The sequence below is a fragment of the Trematomus bernacchii genome, unplaced genomic scaffold (genome assembly GCF_902827165.1).
Source record: "Trematomus bernacchii unplaced genomic scaffold, fTreBer1.1, whole genome shotgun sequence".
Classification (NCBI taxonomy): domain Eukaryota; kingdom Metazoa; phylum Chordata; class Actinopteri; order Perciformes; family Nototheniidae; genus Trematomus; species Trematomus bernacchii.
Window position 1 is genome coordinate 1824654 of NW_022987646.1, and position 25942 is coordinate 1850595.

General features: G+C 42.4%; 1 protein-coding gene across 2 annotated transcripts; it reads right to left on the reverse strand.

Annotated features, from left to right (window-relative positions):
* Nucleotides 1–287: 287 nt before the first annotated feature.
* On the reverse strand, nucleotides 288–25078 carry LOC117485391 (Kv channel-interacting protein 1-like). 2 transcript variants are annotated; one of them, XM_034133911.1, is made up of 8 exons: nucleotides 13635–13924; nucleotides 4000–4124; nucleotides 3353–3422; nucleotides 3181–3251; nucleotides 2982–3089; nucleotides 2310–2414; nucleotides 1868–1930; nucleotides 288–1339 (listed from the first exon to the last, which is right to left on the reverse strand). In XM_034133911.1, exons 1-8 carry the CDS (start codon nucleotides 13690–13692, stop codon nucleotides 1292–1294), a joined length of 648 nt encoding a protein of 215 aa, XP_033989802.1. In that variant the 5' UTR covers nucleotides 13693–13924; the 3' UTR covers nucleotides 288–1291. The 2 variants fall into 2 exon arrangements, with proteins under 2 accessions (XP_033989802.1, XP_033989803.1); XM_034133912.1 differs by lacking the exon at nucleotides 13635–13924 and adding an exon at nucleotides 24607–25078 and having other exon boundaries at nucleotides 1082–1339.
* Between the last annotated feature and the right edge of the window lie 864 nt (nucleotides 25079–25942).

Consider the following 25942-nt stretch of genomic DNA (forward strand, 5'->3'; position numbering starts at 1 on the left):
TTAAACAAACAGAACTGACGACAAAACTCTCCTCTCTGGCAGAAACACAGCCAGTTGAGCTAGACCAATTCTTCCAAAAGATGATGTTGCTACATACTACGAACACACACACACACACACACACACACACACACACACACACACACACACACACACACACACACACACACACACACACACACACACACACACACACACACACACACACACACACACACACACACACACACACACACACACACACACACACACACACACACACACACACACACACACACACACACACACACACACACACACACACACACACACGTCACTCTGCATCTGTGTGCCAGTTAACCTCTAAATGTATCCTTTATTAAGCAATGAGTGTCAGGTAGAATTATTACATTAAATCCATTTGACAGAGAGACAGACAGATAGTCAGAATAAGAAACACGCAGACAAAGACAAGGCGAGAACAAGCCACAAATACAACAGTTAAATATTTACAGTGTAGTCGTTCTAACATTGAAACACTGACCGACACCACATGAACACAGTGGGTGTAAAGAGGACTGTAGCAAGCTGTCACGAGACGTAAGACTGCACGCTGGCTGAGGTTAAATTCAGCTCTGCAAACCTTTACAGGCCTGTGTCTGAATTTAGTCTGAAAACAAATGAGGTGGCTCTGTCAGACCATTGCTTCCAAAATGTATACACTTAGTTGATAATATTTTGGAGTTATTTATCACGGCACAAAGCCCATGTTAAATACGGCGTAGGCCTCTCTCTTGCATGCTTCACAATAATGCTCAGCTTTGTTGTGACGACACAGAAATTCACGATGAAAACAGCTATTATTTTAAAGTCTAATGCATAAAGTATGCATTGGATTGTTCTCAGCTGCTTTTAGGAATTCCAGTCCTGCTTGTTAATATGGTTCAATTTACAAGTGTATTAAAAGTATTTGACCAAATGAGACAGAATCAGAATTTACAAAATGACATGAAATACACACTGTCAGTGACGACTGCAAAGATGAGGGAGATGGAGAAGAGGTAAATGGTTACAGAGGTTAAATGAAAGGTATAAGTCCAAAGAATCTTTTCCAAAACGTTTGTCTCCATGGATGTTTCAGCAAGATGGTTTCCATGAAGTTTTCTGGCAACCATCCCTCTTTAAGCGACAAGATCCATGATTTGTTTCCAACGCAAGCTATGCTGTTCCTTTTCTCTTGTGTGTTCATCTCTTTTCTTCTTTGTTCTTATCTTGCACTTGTCTTTTGTACCGCATCCCTCTTCTTTGTTGTCTAAATGACATTTTCAAAGAGCTGTAGAGATCTCATGATGTTTTCATCCTGTGCAAAGAAGATGGAAAATGAAAAAACTGAGCGTGAGGAGAAAGTAATCCAACTAACACTAATTAATTCAGATTACTGGCCACTAGGGGGCAGTGAAAGCCTGTGAAATGATGGTCAGTGATCACTCTACAGACTAACAAACACATTGATAAAAAAGGAAGCAAAGTCCATAATTAATAGCCAATATAGTGAGATGTGCAGAGGAGAAAGCAAAGCAAAGAATATGAGGAAACAGGCCCTTTGGTATAAATAAAATAAAATGTTTACTTTTCGTTTTTAAACTGAAATTAGCATTTATCACTGGTTTTTGCAGTTTCTGTTTATTAGGCATGTTGTCACAATAGGAAGCACAGGTTTTTCTAATAACATTAACACAGCTTTGTTATATAAATGGTTTCAGCCACCTTTAATTCAATCATTTACACAACACATGTGCTACTGCAATATATTAAAATGCCGTTTTTTGCAAAGTTAAAGGGATCCTCTGTGTTATGTAATTAGAGACGTGAATCTAAAGAAAAGTACCTCTTGACAAGAGTAGATGAATTCATCCAGAGTGACCACACCATCTCTGTTTTTGTCCATTTTCTGTGAGGAGAAATGCAAAGGTGTTATAGGGAAGATATTATTAAATATTCATTAAGATAGATATATATATTTTTAAATAAATAGACCACCTACTTAAATCTGCAGCCTATTCTATGTCATCGTCTTTTTCACGCATTGCCCTTTGCATCAGTGTTTTGCTTTTGTTCAGTGTTGTTTGTTCTTTTATTGCAAGTTTCGTTGTTTTGTTTTGCTTTTGCATAGCGATGCCAGGGTGGGCATTGCTATGCATGGTACAAGTACCAGGTTTTTGTTATGCTTTTAGAAATGTGAGGCATGTGCTCGACTGATGCATCCTTGTTTGGTCAATCCTCACTAACTATGTTGTTGCTTTTTGGTCTGCCGCCTAAGATGTTGTTACCTGAAAGAAGGCCTCCACATGCTGTTTGGGAGCATCGTTTTTCAAGACAGGGTAAGTGTACTTCCCCATCATGTCGTATATCGCTCTGACTATGTCCGTCATCTCCTATGAAACAAGGGGAGAGTAAACACATACCAATAAGAAGTGTGAGATTAACATGAAAGTACAAAAGAAATGTGAGTGGTAGTCACACACACACACACTGGAGGGTGTTTGCAGTGTTTGTTTACTGTCAAGGCAGGCACGCTACTAATCCACCAAATGTCACTTCCTCATATTAGAGTGCCACTTATAAGTGTGTCAAATACTGCTAATTTACACACACGTATGACCATGCCCAATATTTCGTTTTAGAGTACACACACACACACACACACACACACACACACACACACACACACACACACACACACACACACACACACACACACACACACACACACACACACACACACACACACACACACACACACACACCACACACACACACACACACACACACACACACACACACACACACACACACACACACACACACACACACACACACACACACACACACACACACACACACACACACACACACACACACACACACACACACACACACACACACACACACACACACACACACACACACACACACACACACACACACACACACACACACACCTCTTTGTTGATGTATCCATCTCTGTTGATGTCGTAAAGGTTGAAGGTCCACTGTAGCTTCTCAGTGATGGAGCCCCTCAGTAGGATGGACAGAGCTGTAACAAAATCCTGATGGAGACAAAAAGGACTGAATTAAAATCAATTCAGAGGAGAGTTAGTTTGGAAATAGTGTCATTCAAATAGGAGAAATCAAGCAAACCTCAAACTTTATGGAGCCACTATGTGCTGTGTCAAAGGCGTTGAAAAGGTAGTGTGCATAGGTGCTGGCATCTGCAGGAGGAAGAAGAAAACGCTTGTCAGTACACTGGATACAAAGAAATAGTGAGACAAGGACAGGTATAGACTCAAACATCACGACACACACTCTTTACCTCCATGAGGGAAGAACTGGGCGTATATTTGCTTGAAAGTTTCCTCGTTCACAACGCCACTTGGACACTCCTGGAACGAGAGGGAGACAGAAGAGTGGTGATGGAGATGGAGAAAGTCAGATTGAGTCAATTAAAGGATTACACAACATTAATGGGAGACTCGCTATGCATTCAACATCTTTAGTTTTTTGTTTAATGTTATGTAATATCACTAAAAGTAGAACAGACTGCAATTTCATATCCTGACTGTCTCTCCAGGGTGTCACTATTGAGTCAAGTTTTTACATAGAGCTTTAATTAAGCTGTAAATTGGCAAAAGAGACACCAAAAGGGTCCTAAAATGATACCTGATTCTTTTGCAGTACTTGAGCATTTATGTGTAGTACTTTATTATTAAGTAAAAAAGAAAAAACGATCATTTACAGATTATTTAAATACATCTTCAGTATCTTAAGTACACCAAGCTGATACTGTGGACAGCTACTGGTGCTTAATGGAAGTCTAATAAACCACCTCCATTAAAAGCATATTACCTAGCCAAATATCAATTTCTTTGGTTGTGCGATGCTTGGATAAACCTATAGTTGGAAGTAAAGAATTACTATTTGTAATAGTTATGTTAGTAATGAACCTGCCTGGTCACTTACGTTCTTAAAGCCCCGGTACAGCACTTGGAGCTCCTTTTTGCTGAAGTTGGTTAGAGCTTCTAGCTGGTCGAGGCCCTCCGGTCGATGGCACACCATCGTAATCTCCAAGTCATCATCGGCTTTGTCTGAAGAAACAAAAATACATATTTCTTAATAGCTGATACACAAAACACAACAAAAGAGTGTGGAAGCAAGAAGGAAGAGAAAGAAAGAAAATCAAAGTAGTATAAAACAGAAGAAAATAAATATGTGACATAGCGAAATAATCTGCCATCAAGTTCAAAATGTTATTCATCCAATCCATTAAAAGGTAGAGAATAATAAGACTTCTAAGAGGTTGAAAAGGGAAGGAGGGAAGAGGAGAAGAAGAGAGGTAGGGGTCAGTCTAACAGCTTCATGTCCCTCGTCTCACCGGCACGATCATTAACATCTCATTACTGTCCTCGCCGGAGGGGAGAGAGGACAAACCATCGACCCTGACTCAACACACACACGCACGCACGTACACAAACGCGCACAAAATCTTACACTGCCAATATATAAACATACTAGTAACAAAGCATGTGCACCTAAGTGCATGCATACTCCCTGAAGCAATCTACAATGTAATTATGCATAATCTTATAACTATGCATAATTTAATAGAAATGGCCGTACTATTTCAGAACATGATAAAGTGGTCATAAGGTGCAGTAGTAAAATGCTTGACAAAATAACGTACCGGTGGTTAATAAGAGGGTACGTTTTATGATGCTGTTTCTGCCTGTTCCTGCTGTGTTTGCTTTAGTAAGGAAGCTACCAGAGAGCCCTGAGGTTATCATCCTCTCGTTTCCCAGTGATGGATAGGCTCTTTGCTCTGGAGCTTTTAAACACTGAGAATTTGGGCCTCACTCAGACAAATCTTTGAAAAATGCGCACCCTAATTCACCCATAAAAAACTTGCTAAATGTTGCTAAATTCCTGCATGCCATGGGATCATGATTATATTATTTGATCCCATTGACCAGCAATGCAATCAGCAGTTGAGCAAAGATAATTCAATGTTAATGTTTGGCATACATTCAGACGGCACTTAAAACATTAAGGAACATCTCTACTAAGGCATTTATTAGTTTCTGACTTGAGAAAAAAATAAATCTATTCTCCAAATGATTATATATCTGAAATATCTTGTTCACCAAATCACATAATCATTAGTAAGAGCTGGCTGCCCATTAAAAGGACTGCATGTTCATCAGGTACAATTTCCATGTATCGTTAGCATTTACCTGCTAAATGAATTCTGTCAGTTTCCAGATGATAACTCTGTGTTGCAGAGGATAACATGTGTTGCAGAGGATAACATGTGTTGCAGAGGATCTGGGTAGACGGTCATTTGAATGGGAGGTGGTAGAGTCATAGTGTCAGCCGATATAGTGATAATAACGCATTTCTAAGGGCTCCTATCCGGCTTTAATGAAGTGTCCCAAAGTGCAGTGTTCACACTGTCCTTGGCACTCAAGATTTTAAAACATCAACAGTCTTGAAATAGAAATCTTTATCTTTGTGGCAAGAACCTCAGCGCCCTGTAAAGCTTCATTACACCAACTCCTCTTTAAATGGTATATCTCAGAGAATCGTGGGCAGCAGCACTCTGCATTATTAAAACCCAGTCCAGTGTTCTGATTTGATAAATACTCTAACTGCAAATGCTGTTTCATGATTTATGAGCAAAAGTAAGTTTGAATTTAAACGAACTTTGAAGCATTAATCTTGTTGAAAAGGAAAAGTACTGAGAAATCAAGAGATTAATGTTATCGATACAAAATACCTTATCCAGCTAATGACTCTGTTCCCACTACTTTCTTACTGTGTGGGTGCAACACACACACACACACACACACACACACACACACACACACACACACACACACACACACACACACACACACACACACACACACACACACACACACACACACACACACACACACACACACACACACACACACACACACACACACACACACACACACACACACACACACACACACACACACACACACACACACACACACACACACACACACACACACACACACACACACACACACACACACACACACACACGCTAACCCCCGAAGGCCCTTCATTTAATCACTCAGGCAGCTCAGTGTGTCTCAGTGTCACATCAGGATGGAGGAAGTTCAAAGTAATGGCTCAAGGTGAGATTATACACAAACCCCAGGTGTTTCCAGACATAGCCTATACTGTACATATACCGCAGAATCACACACACAAAACATGGACACAATCAAAAATTGTGATGGTATCAGTCAAAGTCACACATCATACTTTGACATCCCATCACCAAGTACATCTATAAGTAAGCCTCCTCTATGAAAGAGAACAAGTTAAACAGTCACTAGGACTGACCTCATTAATAAAACAAGTGGGAGAGCCAAGATCAGTTCACATTCCACTTTAAAAGGAGCTATACACCTTCACTCAGTCAATAAAGCAAACACTGAATGTATGATCACATTGGTTAGGAGAGACTCAAAACATAGAAAGCAGCAGACAAAATAAAATAAACAAGCCCTCTACAGAAAGCCCATAATCCATCCATTCGTTTTCCAACGCTTATCCTCGGGTTGCGGAGGAAGCAGTTCCAGCAGAGGGCCCCAAACTTCCCTTTCCCTGGCCACATTAACCAGCTCTGACTGGGGGGATTCCAAGGCGCTCCCAGGCCAGCATATATTCCCTGCAGCTGGTCCTGGGTCTGCACCTTGGTCTCCTCCCAGCTGGACGTGCCTGGAACAGCTCCCTAAGGAGGCGGCCCTGTAGCATCCTTACTGGGTGCCCGGTTTGTCTACTCCGAGTCCCTCCTGGAGGACTGAACTTCTCACCTTGTCCCTAAGGGAGATGCCAGCTACCCTCCGGAGGAAACCCATTTCAGCCGCTTGTATCCGTGATCACGTCCTTTAGTCATGACCCATCATTCATGACCATAGGTGAGAGTAGGCACATATCAAACCCATACAATTAGTTGCTAATGGAAATGGTTCAGAATGAATTACAGTACACGCGGTTGAGAGTGCAAGCAGCCAGTCTGCAGCTTCTAAAAATACATTGATTCATAATTAATGAAAATGTATTTTCTCTGAAAGTTACAGTTGAATACAAATGATCTATTTTCAACATATTTGATCTTCACACATAAATAATCCAGATATTTTTTGTTATTATTCCAATAACTTGCAGAAGTGAAAACTCTTGTTCAACTCTGCTGGTTGGGCAAGTGCTGGATTACAGTTCTGATAGCAGTTGTACTGACTCACCCTCCACAGAGATGACTCCCAGTAGGTGCAGCATTTTGACGGCCGCACAGCACAGACAAATGATGGCTACAGTACGTAAACTGTTCTCACTCTGCTCCTCGGTTTCCATTTTGATACCTACTTCTTTCACTGGCCTTCAGAAGATTACGCTCCAACTCCACTGAACGTTATTATTTTTGTATTCCTTCCCTTTTACCAAGTAGAAATGTACAATAACTAACTTATTCTAAACTTTTACACTTGCTATAATGACTTTCATCCAATTCTCTACAGTTAGCTTCTGTTTCTCTCTCCCTCTCATGCCTTTAAACCTCCCATCCATCCTGCCTCCTCGTACGCTGAGATCAGCACACGACTGCCTCTCTCCGTCTCTGTCTTTTTATCCCCCCGTCCCTCCACTCCCTGGGGCATCGTCCTCTCTTATCCTGCCCCTCTCTCCATCCCACTAACTCTCCCTCTGTCCCCCGTCCCCAGCCCCCAGTCCTACTCCCCTCTGTTAGAGTCACTGTGTCCTTCACTTTGGGAACAGAGCTCTAACTTTAGGGTCCGGCCTGAGCACACTGCCACAACACCTACTGCTCTACGGCCTTATGTGTTTGTGCCGTGACTCTGTGTGTGTGTGTGTGTGTGTGTGTGTGTGTGTGTGTGTGTGTGTGTGTGTGTGTGTGTGTGTGTGTGTGTGTGTGTGTGTGTGTGTGTGTGTGTGTGCCCGTGTGTTCATGAGCACATCAGCACTTGATTAATTGGCTCCATTGAGTCACACAGTCATCCTTGAACAACAGAAGGCTTACAAAGTGACTTTTCTAACTAAAGTGTTGCTGCTATGACTCCTAAATTCCCCTACATTGTATCTTATCTTATCTCATCTTATCTTATACGTGCTTTTAAAGTGACTTGATCTAGAATTGAAAATTCTTTATCTGAATCAGAGAATACCTAGTGTGAATAAAGCATCCACCCCCCTTATCTTTACATTGTCTTTATATGATATATTGTAATGTGTCTGCCTAGAAAGAATGACCTGCTATATCCTGCAACTGCCACAAGGGGGCAGCAGTAACTAACATAAAGGACACCAGTGTGCGTCACAGTTTTCTCATAAAGACGTATTGTACATTTCATTGCATGAGTTATATCAGATTTAGCTGGTAGGTTATGTGCCAAAATTATAACGCTCTGAAAATAGGAACAAAAAGTAATTCGTTGTTAAATTAAATGTGCCATGTTCTTTAAATGTAAAGCATGAGGTAAGGGTGTATTTTCTGTACTATCTCTGTGTCCAGCTGGCACCCATCCACAGTGTTAATGTTAAGAGGAGCTGTGACGGCCCAGCTGAAGTGAAGCCACGGGCTCGCAGGCTGCAGGGGGCTCTGCTCTACCAAGAGCTTTCCCACAGAGTTACCAACTGAAGGTTTGCTTTATTTACTGGTCTGCGATTACAGCAGCAGTGCTGGGTCAAATAAGATTTAGTGGCAAGAGTAGCATTTAATTCAATTTGCCAGACATTTAAAAGATGCAGTGTGAACATCACTTGTTAAGGATGATTAAGTGTATATTGTGTTCGTTCAAGTAATCAGCCTTCAGCAGCCTCTCACTGTGACCAATCAGCAACATTTCTGTCGTGGAGCAACAGGAACAAGAAAGCTGCATGCTGCCATTCATCTGAGCTACACTCCTTTCTACAGAAAGTATACAAATTATGTGGTATAGTATATCAAATATATTAAAGGAAAATCTTGACGAATGTTATAGCACAATAGTTGTTATAACACTTCACCATAAAGCTAATTCCAATAAAAAAAAGAAGGTGCAGTGCAAATTGCAATGATAAAGAAATATAAAAGGCAGATTCTATAGCAACATTAAAAGCAAAGCAGAGACAACATTTAACCATTTCACATGTGATCAATTCACACAAGGCACAGGTTGCTCACGGACATTTAACGTACAATTTAGCATTTAGGATTCACATATCAAAATCACATTAGAAGTCACAAAATTCCACAATCCTACTTTGACCGGATTGCTCTGACTTTTAAATCAAAAATGAAAAAAACCAGGTTCCCACTTATGGGCCCCAGGAGACCCTGTGGACCTGTGTCCGTTCAGTAATCCAGATATGGCTATTACAGAGTAGAGGATTGGCTCCTGCTATCCTCTGCCAGTCCAAGAGTATTCTGTTTTCTCATTTTTTTTATGTGAATAACTTGAAACTGACTGCGGTTTAGAGACTCTTATTCAGGAAACCTCTGAAATCTCTTTTAAAATTAATCTGATAGAGTCTTTGTCGTACATACATACTACTATAAACTATTAAAGAGCGAAAACAGTGCAAACAGAGCTAACAGTGATAACCTGCAGGAGAACTGGAGGATGAGCATTAGGTTTCTGCGAAAATGCTGTGACTCGTTTTTAGTGGTTTTTGCCAGAGCGGCGGCCATTAGCTAGCCAGTGGGGCACATTTTCTGCTCAGGTAGACGTGACTCCACTATATCTTGACATAGCAAATAGTTGTTTGATGCTATATAAATGCTCTGTATGCCATATTAGAACATTTTATAAAAATGGATTGCAATAAGCCTGCATGATTCATTCTTAGTTTTAAACTAAAACTGTAAATCTTAAAATGTCTTGAGGTCTTCCCTTCTGTCAGTTACAAAATCACATATTCAGAGTTTGACAGTGGCCAAAACCCTGAACTCATTTCAGTTTGTGTTCAGTATTAAGCCGTGACCTGAACTGTCAGCAAACAAAAGACAGCTTGTCACTCTCCCCAGCCAGCCCCCCCTGGCACTAAAAACAACTCTTACATCAACACACACTTCTTCCAGCCCAGAAACAGGGCTTAACTCCCAGCTTTCCTGTAACTACTGGCTCTCATATATAATGTTAGCTCTCACTTCTCCTCTATCGCTTCCTTTCTTCTGTTGCCCGCTGAATCCTGCTTTCTTATCTCTCTCCCTCTCTGCCTTGCTCTCTCTTTCCTTCTAGTACAGTGTCCTGTAATCCTTGCCATAAAGTGTAATTTGCATAATCTGAATTTGCTTAATCTGCCGTCCTGGCGGCGATGGAGAGGGCTCGCTCTCACCGGCCTCTAGTGTCAGAGAGTGCTCTCCAAGAAAGTAGCAGCTACTGGCCATGGGCTCCCTGGGTAAATGGAGGAAGTATCTTAAAAAATGGATTCAAGCTGCAACAGTCCTGTTTACACCATGCAAAATCTACACAACATAATCATGTTGCAAGGCATGAATTCAAGCTGTTTCTGAGACTCATTGTTTTCCACAGTGAACATCCAAGCCAGTGGACATGAGCCCAATCCCTGAGTGGCCTTTGGGTGGTTCACTGAAAGTCCAATAGCTCACTCTGCTTGAAGACACACACAATCACACTGTGGCTGACCCTCGAACAAGACAAACTTGAAGACATTATTTCAGGGTCAGAGATAAAATATTAAGAACCCATGTGTAATAATACATACACACTCCCATGCTTGCATGCTCACACACATCTGTTTGCTTACTAACCCTCGGCCTGTGAGTGAGGACTGAAGAGCTGGAGGGTGTTTGCAGTGTTTGTTTACTGTCAAGGCAGGCATGCTACTAATCCACCAAATGTCACTTCCTCATATTAGAGTGCCACTTATAAGTGTGTCAAATACTGCTAATTTACACACACACGTATGACCATGCCCAATATTTAGTTTTAGAGTAAATACACACACACACACACACACACACACACACACACACACACACACACACACACACACACACACACACACACACACACACACACACACACACACACACACACACACACACACACACACACACACACACACACACACACACACACACACACCACACACACACACACACACACACACACACACACACACACACACACACACACACACACACACACACACACACACACACACACACACACACACACACACACACACACAGACAGACAGAGAGAGAGGAGAATGACAAGATGACTTAATGAGCACTCACACCAGCTAATGGGAGCGTGGGTGATAGAGAAAGGAAGCAAATGAGAGAAAGAATGGAGGCATATGAGAGAGAGGAAAGAGGGAAGGGAGGTATGGAGCAGTTTGTAGAGAAAATTAGAAGACAAGAGAAAGAGAAAAAACAAGGAAGAAAAGGGCCAAACAACAGGGAGAGGACAAAGGAGTGGGGTCAAATGGAAAAGGATTTCAAATGTTAGAAAAAAGGCATTCAAATAAAAATGTCGGGAGGGAGGAAGCAGGAAGCAAGAAGAAGGCAGATGAGTGACGGAGAAGGAAAGGAGCCAAAGAGAAGATTGAGACAACAATGCTGCAGGTAGTAAAGAAGGAAGAAAGAGATATAGGGTCTGCAAAGGAAATGAAAAATTCATAAGGGAGGGGAGAAAATGCAAGGTGAGAAATGAATGCTGCTGAAGAGATGGGTTGTCAGAGGCCAAAACACATGTGAAAGAAAACAGCAGCGAGCTTGCCAGGCTAAACCAGGCAGACAACACAACAGGTGGGAGAAAACTACCAACAAAGAGAGGCTGGAAAAAAGAACACTTGACAGAAAACACAGAGAAACAACACGCATCCTTGATGAGAACAGACAGAACAGACAAGCAGGCATGAAAATATTCAAGAAGGAGCAGGGGGCAAACATGGCAACGCAGGGTTTCTGTTCTTCTCCAGAGCACAGTGATGAGCTTGTGCTCAAAGCATCAATCATTGCAGGAATCTAATCACACAATATTACAGCCGTGCACCGTCTCCCTGTCAGTGTCGCTGTCAGTGTCAGGATCCTGGATAACAAGTTATCTGCAGCATCCCAGAACACGCTACACACATGCTGTATTAATCCTGCATATAGCCAACATGTTAGGGAAAGAGAGGGAGAGACGCTCAAGTACGACAACACAACACTAGAATTAGAACAACCTGCAAATAGCCTTAGGCACATCCCATGCTATCATGTTTTTGCAGAACAACTGTAGAGGTAAAAAAGGCTTGTTTTTGGTCTGCAGAACCTGTCAGTTTTGCACAAAGTCAGTGAATCTACAATCACCTTATTATTTAGACATACATTTACACCTTTCCTTTTTACACCCCTGGGAAAATGTGTTTTGTGCTTGTGGAGTGAGAAAAAGATGAAAAGAACCATATGCGCTCACTTGGAAAATGTCCTACGGTCTAATTTGCACGGAAAAACCGATAATGGCCTGCCTCAACAAATAGGTTTTAATGACCGCACACGATTAATAGTTTATATTTTCTTTCTGGTACTGGTCCTCTGCCCATTCATTTATGCAGCCTGTTTGGATTTGTACGATTTATATGAATGTGGTTTACAGGCTTTTATTATAACTAGTACAGAGGGAGTAAAACACTTCTTCCAGGCAACAGGTCTTCATAAAAATAATCATCCGCATGTTTGCATCTCTCATTATGTCAGTCTCTTTCACATGGCCTTGACTTACTTAGGAAAACCCCAATCTCGTCAAACCCCCCCTTCCCCCGCCCCAAAAACTGACATCTATTGTTGCCATGGCTACAGTGCTTCCAAGGTAACAGCAAGATGGAAAAACAGTGTGTGAGCAGAGTGACAAATACCTTCGACATCTGTGTGTTTACCAGCGTCAATTCTCCGTGTCTGTCTGTACACACACACACACACACACACACACACACACACACACACACACACACACACACACACACACACACACACACACACACACACACACACACCACACACACACACACACACACACACACACACACACACACACACACACACACACACACACACACACACACACACACACACACACACACACACACACACACACACACACACACACACACACACACACACACACACACACACACACACACACACAGGTGCGCACTCACACGGTCACACTTAAACTTTGTTGTACAATAAAAATATGCTATTTTTTCCTTTGGGAACACCTGTTGCTCTCTCTTTCTTTCTCTCACACACACACACACACACACACACACACACACAACACACACCAGGAACCATATGCCCTCTTTCTTTCACTGCATCTTAACAGAAATAGCAGCAGTGATTAATCTCTGGTTAGCAGCTCGCGTACGTGCGCTGTATATTAGAGTGTGTCTGCGAGGTACAATAAGACACGTTGTTAAAAGTTTCACTGTCCATGCCTGTGTCTGCATTGTGTTTATGTTTATGAGGGTGTCCACATGCGTGTGTGTGCGTGTGTGTGCGTGTGTGTGCGTGTGTGTGTGCGTGTGTGCGTGCGTGTGTATTCCCTCACCCCTGGACAACCTCCTCGTCTTGGTCTGCATGGTCAGCGAACCCACCACAGCCCCCATGTTTGCAGTTGTCGTCGTGGAAACAAGCGCGTCTGTGTGCTCAAGTCTGTTTCTATTTTGTTGTCACGTGTTAGACGCCTAGTACGCACACACACTCTCCCCTCGCCCTGTTTCCTCTTCTCATCCTCCTCTCCCTCCCTCTCCTCTTCTCTCAATGGCTGCTTTTGGCAGAAACCCCTCTCTCCATCATCCCTCCTTCACGCTTTCTCACTCCATCTCACGGCGCTCCTCCTCTCTCTACCCTTTTTTTCCCCTCCTCACAGTCTCCCACTCTCTATCTCCCTCCCTCCAATTTCCTTGTTTTTCAGTAGGGGTTGTAGTCTCCCCCCCTTCGTCCTTCTCTCTTGCTCTCTTTATATCCCTCCCACCTACACCCGCAAGCTAGGAGCCAGGCGGAGCATCAGTGATTCAGTATGAATTCGCCAGGATGTTGATTCACCAAATGATACATTTATATGAGTGTACCCATTGATCTGTGAATGATACAACTCTGTGAATCATTCACAGAACAGGAACAACAAACATGCCCTGTTACATTTCACACCTAACGCATCTGTTTCCTCTCTGATGGAGGACAAATATGCAAATAGATACAGCCTGAGATATTGATTTGCGAGGTAAACATGAATTATGGAGAGAATGGAAAATATGAACATGTGACAAAAATGATGGAAGAGCCCTTTGCATCATTTTGGTTTCCCCTCAACATCACGGTGTGTTCATGAAAAGGCCACTTCAATCCATCAACACTTCCATTCACTCCATCCATCATTTCTGTTCATCCATCCACAATACCCCCCCCCCCACACACATACACGCTAACAGGGGATGGATAAAGGAACGGAGAGAGTGTGAGAGTGGTAGCAGATTGGCTCCCTGGGCAGGAGGAAAGGAGGAAGAGAGACGGGGCAGGCAGCAAGAGAGCAGAACGGAGGGAAACGGCTTAAAGTCAAGGATGTAAGAAGAGAGAGATTAAAAGCAGGAAAAGGCAAGGGATGTGAAGAATGGGATATTTAATAGGGTAGAAATAGAGGGATCATGTGTCACATAATACTGCAGGAGTGTGTGCTCTTGCCTTAAGAGACACACACCCGATGAAATCACATTCTAATTAAAGCCTGATCGATACAAATGAGGTGTACGGTCTTACTTGATGAAATTAAAAAGAGAGTTCAAAACATAAATCAAGGATGCAGAGGTGGAAGAAAAAAGTTACAAATCACACTATAGTCCATTATGTAAAACAGTATTAAAGCATCACATTTAAAGGGTCCTTTCATACTCAAGTATTGCCAACATACACCCTATGGCCACTTTATCAGGTACACCAAAAGCCTACTGTACAAGCTATCTAAAGATCAGATTGTATAGACGTCTGAGAAAATGACCCTACTTCTCAATGTATCTATTGTCTTGGATCCAAGGTCTTAATCGCTTCAACTCAACATCGATGCTTATTTAGAAAATGATGGTCCAGTCTCAAGGCTTCAAAACGTCAGGGTGGCTGACTCAATATATTTGTATGAATGCAAAAATCCTAACATTTTTATTTCAATTCTTAAAGTGTGAGCATTGAGGTTAGACCTGAATACCTGAACAATATTCGAATCAGAAATGTTATATATTTTTGCTTCATTAGTGTATGTTACCAGGTAGCAGCAAACAAATTAGAACACTTGTGTGTGTGTGCGTGCGTGCATTTTGCATGCGTGTGTGTGCGTGTGCGTGCGTGTGTGTGCTTGTGTGCAGTCTAAATATATCATATAATAACTATAGCTGTCAAGTAAATGCAATGGAACAGCCACAATACACTGGCTATAACAACTGCATCCAGATAATGTTATTGAAAGTGAATAGTAGCTAGCTGTATGCTCAGATCTCATCAGACCATCTCTGGCTGAGCCCCACTCTTTCAGATATACTGTAATAGCTGCTTGCCTAGAGACACGACATGTACAATTCTATTGTCAACTATGATCAAAGTTACAGTTTGCTTCAAGGGTGAAAACCTTTCAAATCTTCTTTAGCAACTGAATGAGCTAAACATAATATCTGATAGAGTTGTGAATGCCTGCATATGATGCGTATGTCAGGATTTCAGTAGTCAATTTGGAGAATAGATACGCTGTCCTTTTATATCAAGCCAGCCATCCGTAATAATAACGCTTTTGCGAATGTGGCAACTGCTTGGAATAAGGGCCACTTTTGGTCTGCTGATGGTGAATAATGAACGAGGCATGACTGTTTGGAAGCCATATGGGAAGATTTAGGTTGGTGAGTAAAAATCTGCAATGTGTTTCTGCGACGATCTGCTCATGAATACTCTAATATGTGTATTTTTTCAGCAAGAGAGACAGAATGGACATCAGTGGGGATGCTTTCACCCTGCCTACACACACACGCTTACACTCGGAGATGCACACATATGTATACGCACACACATTCTGCACATGCACCAACTGTGGACAGAAAGAATTGCTGATTATAGGATGAGGTCCCTGTGGACTCCATGGAGCATGACCTCCTTCTGCTACACCCACCCCCACCCCCCACACACACACACACACACACACACACACACACACACACACACACACACACACACACACACACACACACACACACACACACACACACACACACACACACACACACACACACACACACACACACACACACAGCACACACACACACACACACACACACACACACACACACACACACACACACACACACACACACACACACACAGTGAACTCTACTTCATATTTAACCTTAAACCCTATCTGTCTATCTCTCTGCTCTCTCTTATCTATAAATCTCTCTCCAGGCATAGAGCCTACACCTTTATCTGTCCATCTCTCACTATAAATCCCAGCCTAGTGTTCTTGTCGCTTCAAATACTGTTCCCACCTCGTTCCAATCTCAAATCTCCATTCCTCTCCATCTCCCTACAGTCTCTGACAGGCCGGTTTCCCCACACTGACAGAAATGTTTCTCTTCTAGTAATCATGTCGTAGTCTGTCTGTAGAGCAGAGGAAAAATGCCAGAGGTTGGAGTGAGTGTGTGTGTATGTGCAAGTGGTGTTTTTGTGTTCTTGGTGTTTCCTGCAGGCATGTGAGGGAATGACTGCAGACTGTATACAAAAAACATGTTACACTTCTTGAGGAAAGAGAAGATAAGAGATGAACAGAGGGGTCAAAGAAGAGGTACGATGGGAGCACACAGGAGGAATGAAGAAAGCAGCAAAGCAGAGAGCATTTGGCGATGAAGGAGACGGAGGAAACACACCAGGAAGGCTTCCAGCTGGAGATTACAGAGCGATGCAGAGAGCGAAAGAAAGAGAAAGAAGTGAGTAACTAGAGCCAGGAGAGTGGGCGAATGGCATTGCAACAAAGAAAAGGAAGAGGAGAGCCAATGTGGGAATTTATTTTTTAGAGAAGGAGATGGAAGAACAAAGAGAGTAAGGGAGAAAATGAGGAAGCAAGCGTGAGAGAAAAGGAAACTCTAAAGATCTTTATTAAGATTATTCCCGCTGCTTGGAAGCTTCAGAAAAACCAGCTCAGCTCGTCCAAGCGCTCAGACCTGTATATATACAGCCTATGGTTCAGACCAACCTCAGTGCTAACCTGCAGCCTACAGACAAATAAGTAACCCTTTTCTTCCTAAGAGGTTCATTCTAACAACTATAGATTAGGAATCTATCTTGTAGCTGTATGACTGTGGCTTGTCGGCACACAAGGCGTAGGCAATTACTCATCAATGGCAGCATGGCTTTGGAAATGGAAAAACATGTCTATTAGGAAAATCAATACTAATATCATCTGCTGTCCAAATGACTTTTCACACGGCCGCTCGTCTGTATCTCTATTAGAGAGTTGCACGCTGGGCCTCTCGCCGGCTGCCATCACATTATGAAAAAAGGAATAATTAAAGGAGCCCCTGCTATTGATCTGTCATCATGCACGGAGCGGTGGAAGAAGAGAAAGAAGGACAGCACAGTATGGACATAGATAAATGGGAAAGAGTGAGAAAGAGTGATTGAAGCCTGGAGACGGAGGGAGAGAAAGCAGGAGAGAAAGTTTGAATGGTAGATAGAGATTGATTAAGGAGGGAATCGATGAGAGAAACTAAAGAGATGGAGAGAGAGAAAGACTGGGCAGAAGGGAATATAGTCGTCTTCCTCTTAGACACCGTTTCTGCTCCGTCGTTATTTTGAAATCTAACTACTTTGACATGGGACGTGATGAAAATACTCTTCTTGATTCAAAAGGTTGTTGAAAGAGTTTGCAGGATTGAAACAGAAACAGAATGAGCTCTGAGTACAAATCAGTCACTGGCTGAAATTCCAACAGTATTGAGTTTCAGATGCAAAAAAATGATCAAAAACAGTGCAGTAGATTTGAAACATTTAGTCAATTCATGTATTAAATAATCAAGAGAACATTGTTCATAACTGTTTTCAAAGACTTGAATCCAAAGAGTCAAACATTTCTCTGGCTCCAGCATCTCATATCTGAGGGTTTTAAGCTTTTCCTGCCAAATGTGATAGTAAACAGAAAGTCTTTTGGACCATTGCTTAGATAAACAACTGATTTAAGTAGGCCAATGTTGGGAATTTTTCCTCTGGGCAACTAGTAAAAAAACAAGAAAACTAAAACTGAATACAAAAATGAAGTGGAAATGTGCACAATGATTCAATAATTTAAAAATAATCTAACAATAAGGGCAAGAGCAAATGAATGAGGCTTAATTTGTGTTGTATTAGTGAAAACGACTGCCCGGGAAAAAAAATGCCAATATAATTCTTAACCTGCAGCCATACCATGCTATACTTGTAAACAGTATTTCTTCGTTACAACACATGACGAGATGAAGAGACATCTATCAGAAGCACGACACAACTGTGACCCACGACTCACTGACCTGATGCTTATTAAGGCACGTGGATGCATCCTTCATTATTTACAGCAAAACAACAGCACACACATATCCTGAGATCCTCAGATGACGTATTTTTTCAGCCAGTGTGTAATAATCCGGATGGTGTCACATTGTAGCGCAGAGGCGCAGTGAAACAAACACAAACACTGCATACTGTTTGAATGTCCCCGATTATAAATAACCCCACTGTTTATTTTTCTTACACTTACACAGATAATTGAAACTTTGATATTTGTTCTGTTCTTCTCGCACACTTCAACATATTTTTATTTTTTAGAGGTCACAAACCAAACAGAGATGTAGATTTACTTGCCGACGTGTTCCCTCAATAAAAAGCTTGTTTGTTAATATTTTTTTAAAGTCATTAAAAACTTGACTATGTGACATTAGTGGATTAGTCATTCTCTGTTCTTCTGCTGCCCCATTTCAAAGTGGAAAACAAGCTTATTTTCACAGGCATAAACCGTTCCTGCAGGGCTTAATTAGAAGATGTAGATAGAAATGACTAATTTGCTGTGTTTGCATAACCTCCGCCCTCAGGTTTAAATCACACACACACTGCACTGTACAGGTTGGTACAGAAATGTAAGCTAAATATAATATTTAGATACAAACAATATAACACTTATTTTCAAAATGAGGCAAAAGTGAGTCTGAAAAACTGTTGGTGTTTTTTTATGTATGTTGCACAGCCCCACCTAGTGTCAGCAGAAAGTAATTAAAATAATAATTCCAAAAACAGGCAAAAAATATATATCTTAAAATATATTTTAAGATCATGTTTAGTCATCTGATTCGTCTGTACATTGCTGTTTTAGTCTGCGTTCTTCTGATTAGTGTCTACAGTGTGCCTATTGAGCCGTGTAGAGCGATGTGGGGCAAGCCCCGATCTAGCCCCTCTCTCTGCTGTCAAAATGAACGTGTACTGTGAAAACTACACTGCGCATGCTCAGAGTATTCAATGTGTGCGGCAAAAAAATAATCACCAGTGGGCCAAATTGCTGGCAACCCCACCAAAACGTCATCTCATAATTCAGAGCTGATTGGCTGTAAGTACGTGTGCCGCGAAAAGTGTAGTTGTGAAGAGGAGACGAGAGAGAGCAGCGTATAGCCATTACAATCAGTAAAACGGAAAGAAAATGAATGAAGTCGACCATCTACTTCAGCTTTGGTAAGTTCATTTTATGTCATATCTTTTGTTGATCTTCTGTGTTTTGCCTATAGGCTATTGCTCTGCTGGATCGATTGATATTGTGACCTCGGTGATGAGTGTCTGTGTTTTCCTTATATTTACAGTCTATGGCGTTTTAATGCTGAAGCATTACGGTTGTTGTTATTGTTAAGTATTGCTTTGTGATGGTGCCCTTTACTGCATGTATTAAGGCGCATTACAATAAGACATCCCCATGCTGTGTACGTAAATGTTTGAGCTGACAGTGTTGCTCCGTGCTCTTCATTCATTCAAGGCTTCGGACAGTATGCTCTCTCTCTCTCTCTGTGACGATGAGCTCGCTGTTGCATCGAAACCATGGATAGCCTACAGCTATTTGTTTACGTGTTTAAAAAAAGCACCAGAAGCTTATATATAAACATCTAAATTGTTCGTGCCCCACCACTTTTGTACATATAAAAACGCCACTGGGATTACTTAATGCTCAATTGACAACTTGCTTACTCTCAATGTCCCAGTAGCCGAAAATAGATCAATATAGATTTGAAATCATGTTTAGTGAGTCTGAGAGCATGTGGTTTACTTTAGCAGCATCTGTCGTTTACTATGAGTCTCATTCTCAGCTGTCACATTAATTTAGTTCAAGTGGTGTGCTGTCATAACTGTGCATACAGGCCTGACCATATAGTTAGAGCTAAGTAGCTATCTATATTCATCATCTGCATTTGTCTCATTGGCTGCAGTGTTACAAAAGCCTGAAGGTAAGCACAGGGCTGAGCTCTCTATGGAGATCAATGTATTGAAAATGTTGTTTATCTTTGAAGAAGTGGCTGCACACATTATGCAAATTAAGTATGTTTATTTATACAGTATATTGATTTTCTATTTAATAAAATGCTCCAGCGTGGGTTTAATTTGAAACACTGAGAGATCAAAGGATGACAGAGGATCTTAAATGACAAGCATATTTTTTAAATAGAAATGATGCTCGCTGTGAAACTCTAGTATAGAAAGGGGTGTACAGAAATATGAGATATGCACTTGTAATATCACAATTTCATCATCCCACGCTCATACTGAATTACACACACGCTTCGGGCATGGGATTAGCCAGAAACACGTTTTCATGTTGCCATGTGCCTAATAAAGCTCTTTTGCCGTCCTAATTGGGTCTTTTGGTGCACTTCTTTTGATGTGCCGGGATGAGGGAGAGGGGTGGAAACTGTAAAGCCTATTAAAGAAGATGGGCTACTTTCCTTTCAGCTATTTAGCCCTGCAGCAGATGGAAACGTTGAACCAAACACAGTTGTTCTCCCGCGTACACTTACACATGCACGAACACACAGATATTTACATATATTCTGCCGGCCCCAAACTCAAACTACATGAAAGCAGTTGGAGCGATCTAGGTAAGGCTATATTCTGTGCAAAAACTGAAATCACAAAGAGATGTGAAGGTTTGGGAGAGACAGATGGAGAGAGACAAGGAACCCAAGATAAACAGAATAGGCAGAGGAATAGCCATCAAGGAGAGAGCGGCTCGGAAATAGAAGACAAAGACTGAAAGGAAGGAGCACATAAAAGACAAAATAAGGAGGTGAAATGAGGTGAGAGTGAGCAAGACAAAGAGAAAGACGGGGAAAATTCACTTGACAGAGAGAGAGAGTACAGAGAAATGAGAGTAGAGGCTAAAACAAATGGAGCGAACAGACAGGGAGATGAATGTGGCGGCAAGGTGCAGGTTTTTGTAGTTTATAACATAGCCGCTGGAAATATTTCACAGGTGCAGAGAAGTTTGTGCACAGTGACAGTGGATACATATATTATTTTGCCCACGGGACGACATCCCTTTACATCCTAAGGCCATATGAGCTGGGGAGGACACTGGCTAATATCTCTGCCTGGGGCTTCTCTTGTGGGAAAACGATGATGTTATGTAGGCCACAGCATCAGTTTGGCTTCCTTTAGTAAGTCACACCGAAAACAATAGCACCTCCTTCCGTTTGCAGAGCAAGTCTCTTGAATTAGTTTCAGTCAATTCCTCTCTATAAAAGGCTTTGATTAGAACTGTAAATGGACGGAATTTGTTTGCTTTCACACTAAAGCTCTGTAGAGAGTGCCTGTGATTCTCAGTGCACTGCACAGGATATGGAGAGTTGAGGTTTAGTTTCTTGATCAAGGATGCTTTGAACTTTCGACAGGAGGCGCTGACGATCAAACCACCAGCTCTGCTATTAACAGACAACCTGCTCTACCTCAGGAGCATCAGAGGATCATGTCTAAGCTGTACGCTGAATACACATCAGGAAACAAACTCTCTCTACATTTATGACCTGTGCCCCCTAAGAATAAAACATTGACTAACTTTGACCCCTTGTCATGGATTTTTAACTGACACAGTCGCCCAAAACTTCAGAATAATAAATCTCAAGTTTATCATAAATGCGGTCCCCTAAACATAGTCAATTTACAGAAATAATGAACACTTTTTGACCTACTGATCTTTTGTTGACAATAGCATATTCTCAAAATCTACATGTGACAATATTTGCTATCATAGTGTCTATCTGCTGGCCTAAACATGCCAACGCACCTTGGTAACATCATCTGTTGTCAGCAAAACAGCAGTAAGTATGCACACTTTTTGTGTCAATTTGTATTTAGGGATATGGAAAGATATTGAGTCACTCCAACTGGAAAGGGTTAAGCCCAACTGAAGGCCTCTCACACATAACAACATTTATAGTCATTACATTCATGAGTTTGACCTGCATTCCTTGCACAAATTCAGACTGTAGCTTAGAAAAGGCCATTCTCAGCGACAGCAAGTTAACTTTGGGCTCATCTCAGCTGGTTGTTGCCTCGTGTTGGTGGTGATCAAGGGTGGGCCAACCTTCCCTGCAAAAAGAATCCTGCCCTGCTTTCATTAAGACACTTTTTATAACAGAGCAGCAGATGGTGAAACACACACAGACACATTCACTGACACACACACTGCGGCCCCCTGAGGAGCAACCTCGCCTCCTATCCTCAACTTTCTCTATTTCTCACTCCCACTTTTCCTCATCTAGTGGCCTTCTTTCTCACATCCTAACAGCGCACACTTCAAAGTGGCTGCTATTTACAGGTTGCCCTAACTACAAAGGATTTTCCGATGTAAAATGGGCCACACAACACATCCCTTTTGCTTTGTAAGCATTGTTGCCTTTCTCAGCTAGTAATTGGGTTAGAGAATAACAAAGCAGACAAATGTGTTTTCTTGGTTGTTCCAGTCGTTTTTCTATATGTTTCAAATGTTAGGCTACACCTTGAAAATGTGTCTGAATCAGAACAGATCTGAGATATCTTCTAAGAGAGATGTTGCCATGCAATGAAAGGATAGAAGAATTAAAATAAACAACCCACGCAGGATGCTGTGCCTGTATTTATAGGGTCTTTCTCTGACAGGTTTTTTACAGCTATAATAAGAATACTCTGTGTGGTCTCACTGTAGCGTTTGACAGGTATAACACAGGCAGGCATTTTTCCTACATGAAATGCACAACCTGTTATTTACTGTACATCACTTTCATCGCCTACACAGTTTCTGTCACAGCATATGTAACACACATCCTGTTTAACATGATGTCACTGTGGCTTAATGGTCCAATGAAGAATTCCTGCACTTCTTCTTCTTCGTGTGTTGAAACATGATCCGACTGCTGTTTTCTGTCTCCTCAGTTTGTTAGAGGCAGCTCCATATCTGCTGGAGATAAGCATCAGGTTTGAGGTCAACATACGCAGAACAGATCACGGCCAAAGGCTGATGGATTACACCGCACTGATTGACTGCGCACACACTGCGGCCAGTGGCCACACAACGTACACAAAATGTATGTCCCCCTTACTCACTCCTACATGTAAGGAGTAAATGGTCCGGCAGTGGCTCAGTCAGTAGGGGCTTGGACTGTGAGCCGTAGGGTCGTCGGTTCAAGTCCCCGACCAGACCTAAAATGTGGAGTGTGGACTTCTACTTGGAGAGGTCCCAGTTCACCTCCTGCCCTGCCGTGGTGCCCTTTAGCAAGGCACCGGACCTCCCCCTTCCCCCCTCACTCCCATTGCTCCCCCGGGCGCTGTACAACAGCTGCCCACTGCTCCTAGTACTAGACTCCTGGTACTAGGATGGGTTAAAAGCAGAGAACACATGTCACTGTGTGTGCTGTGTGCTCTGCATGTGTGACCATTAAAGAGGGGTTTCATCCCTCCCTATTCTATTCTAAATTGTGTGTGTTTATATGTTCATGGACAAGGCTGCCAGGTCTATGAAAACACACTCACACACACACACATGCACATGCATACATCAAGTGTCAGGGCCAGTTTCCTCCTGTCAAACAGTAGCAGGGCAGACAGGAAGCAGGGTGGCTTGGAGAGCAGACAGGGGTGAATGCCATCACCTTTTATAGACATACCAAATGGCATGGCTGCACACAGTGACACACACACAAACACACACAAATACAGTATATTCTAAATCCAAAGGACAGATGGCCTCGAGATTATCCTAAACCAATAACATTACATGTTATGCCCACTTTACATTGCTGCTCAGTATACAAGGTTCAGCTCATTCCCATAATGCCCTTCTCTGCATCATCCATGACTCTGAGAGCAATCATACACGACACTGTCATTAACATAAACACGCTACATGACAGGTGCTCCTCTCAATGACAGTCACATGCATTTGAACCTACGCACATCCTCTCAAGTGTGTTAGAGGGAGACATGTTCTCGTTTCAAAAATAAATCTTTCTTACCTTTACGGTAGTTCACCTGCTTGGTTTGCATGGAAAAGGTTCCCACCACGAGACCCATGTTGACTTCTGGTCGCAGACAAGTTGTGAGTGCTTGTGTGTTTGTGTGTTGTCCTAAAGGTGTGCTAGTGAGTGTGTGTACGCTACAGTAAATGAGTGTGTTTGGTTATTAAGTTAGTCCAGCTGTATGTGTTGTAGTACCGATATCACTTCTCATTCTGCCTCCCACCACACTGCTCCGCCGCTTCTGCTCCAGGGTGTGTGCGTATGTCTGTGCGAGTGAGTGAGTGAGTGAGTGAGATAGAGAGAGAGCGGATGTGTGTGTGTGTGTGTGTGTGTGTGTGTGTGTGAGAGAGTGAGATTGTGAATGAAATAGCGGGCGCACATGCACTCTGAGGCTACCTTTGTCTACGCCGTCACCGAAGCTGCCTATTTTACATTCTCTCTATCCCTCTCTCTCTCTGCCGTGCAGACCCTCCCTCTTTCCTCCCCCTTCCTCTCTCTCAGTGTGTCCCCAGCCACCAGACTGTCATTCCATCAATTCCTCTCTGCCTCTCTCTGCTTCCTCTTCCCCTCCTGTATGTCTCAGTCACTCTCTGTGTCTGTCCAGAGGGGGAAAAGGGATTGCACGCTGTTGCACAGGAAAAGGCAGAGACAGAGAGTGAGAGTGAGGGGTGTGTGAGAGGAGAAGGGGGAAGGATAAAACTCAAGGAACAGAGCAAGAAAAAATCAAAAGGGAATGAGACACACACAAGGAGTAAGAGCAGGAGAGGAGAGGAGAAGACAGACAAATTAGGAGGATTCACAAGCTGTGGGGGAGGCAAAGTGAGGGTGGGAGGGAGATAGAGAGGGATGAAGAGAGCAAGAGGTGAGGGAAGATAAGGAAGGGCTAGACTGATCCATCCCTCGTTGCATTTAACCGTCAAACGGTCTGACTGTGGGGAGAGTATTTGCTGCTTTATCTCTACATGCACAGGTCTTACAGGTGCTGTGTGAGTATGTGTGTGTGTGTGTATATGTGTGTGTATGTGTGTATAATTATTCAGTTAGCGGTTGGGTCACGGACAAAGCCCCGTACATCTGACACCACCACATTTCCTGAACACTGCCTTGCATATGTCAGCGGCGGCATAAAGGCATGCTGTATAGCAGACATGTGTTGGCTCTAAAGTCTGCTGATGTATCCATCACACTGTTACACAATCAGGCCACACACACACACACACACACACACACACACACACACACCCTCGACAACAATACAAACCTGGATTAAAGCCAACACACAGTCCACCTCACACATGTACTCCTCTGTCAATCACGCTTAACCCCTGGCTGC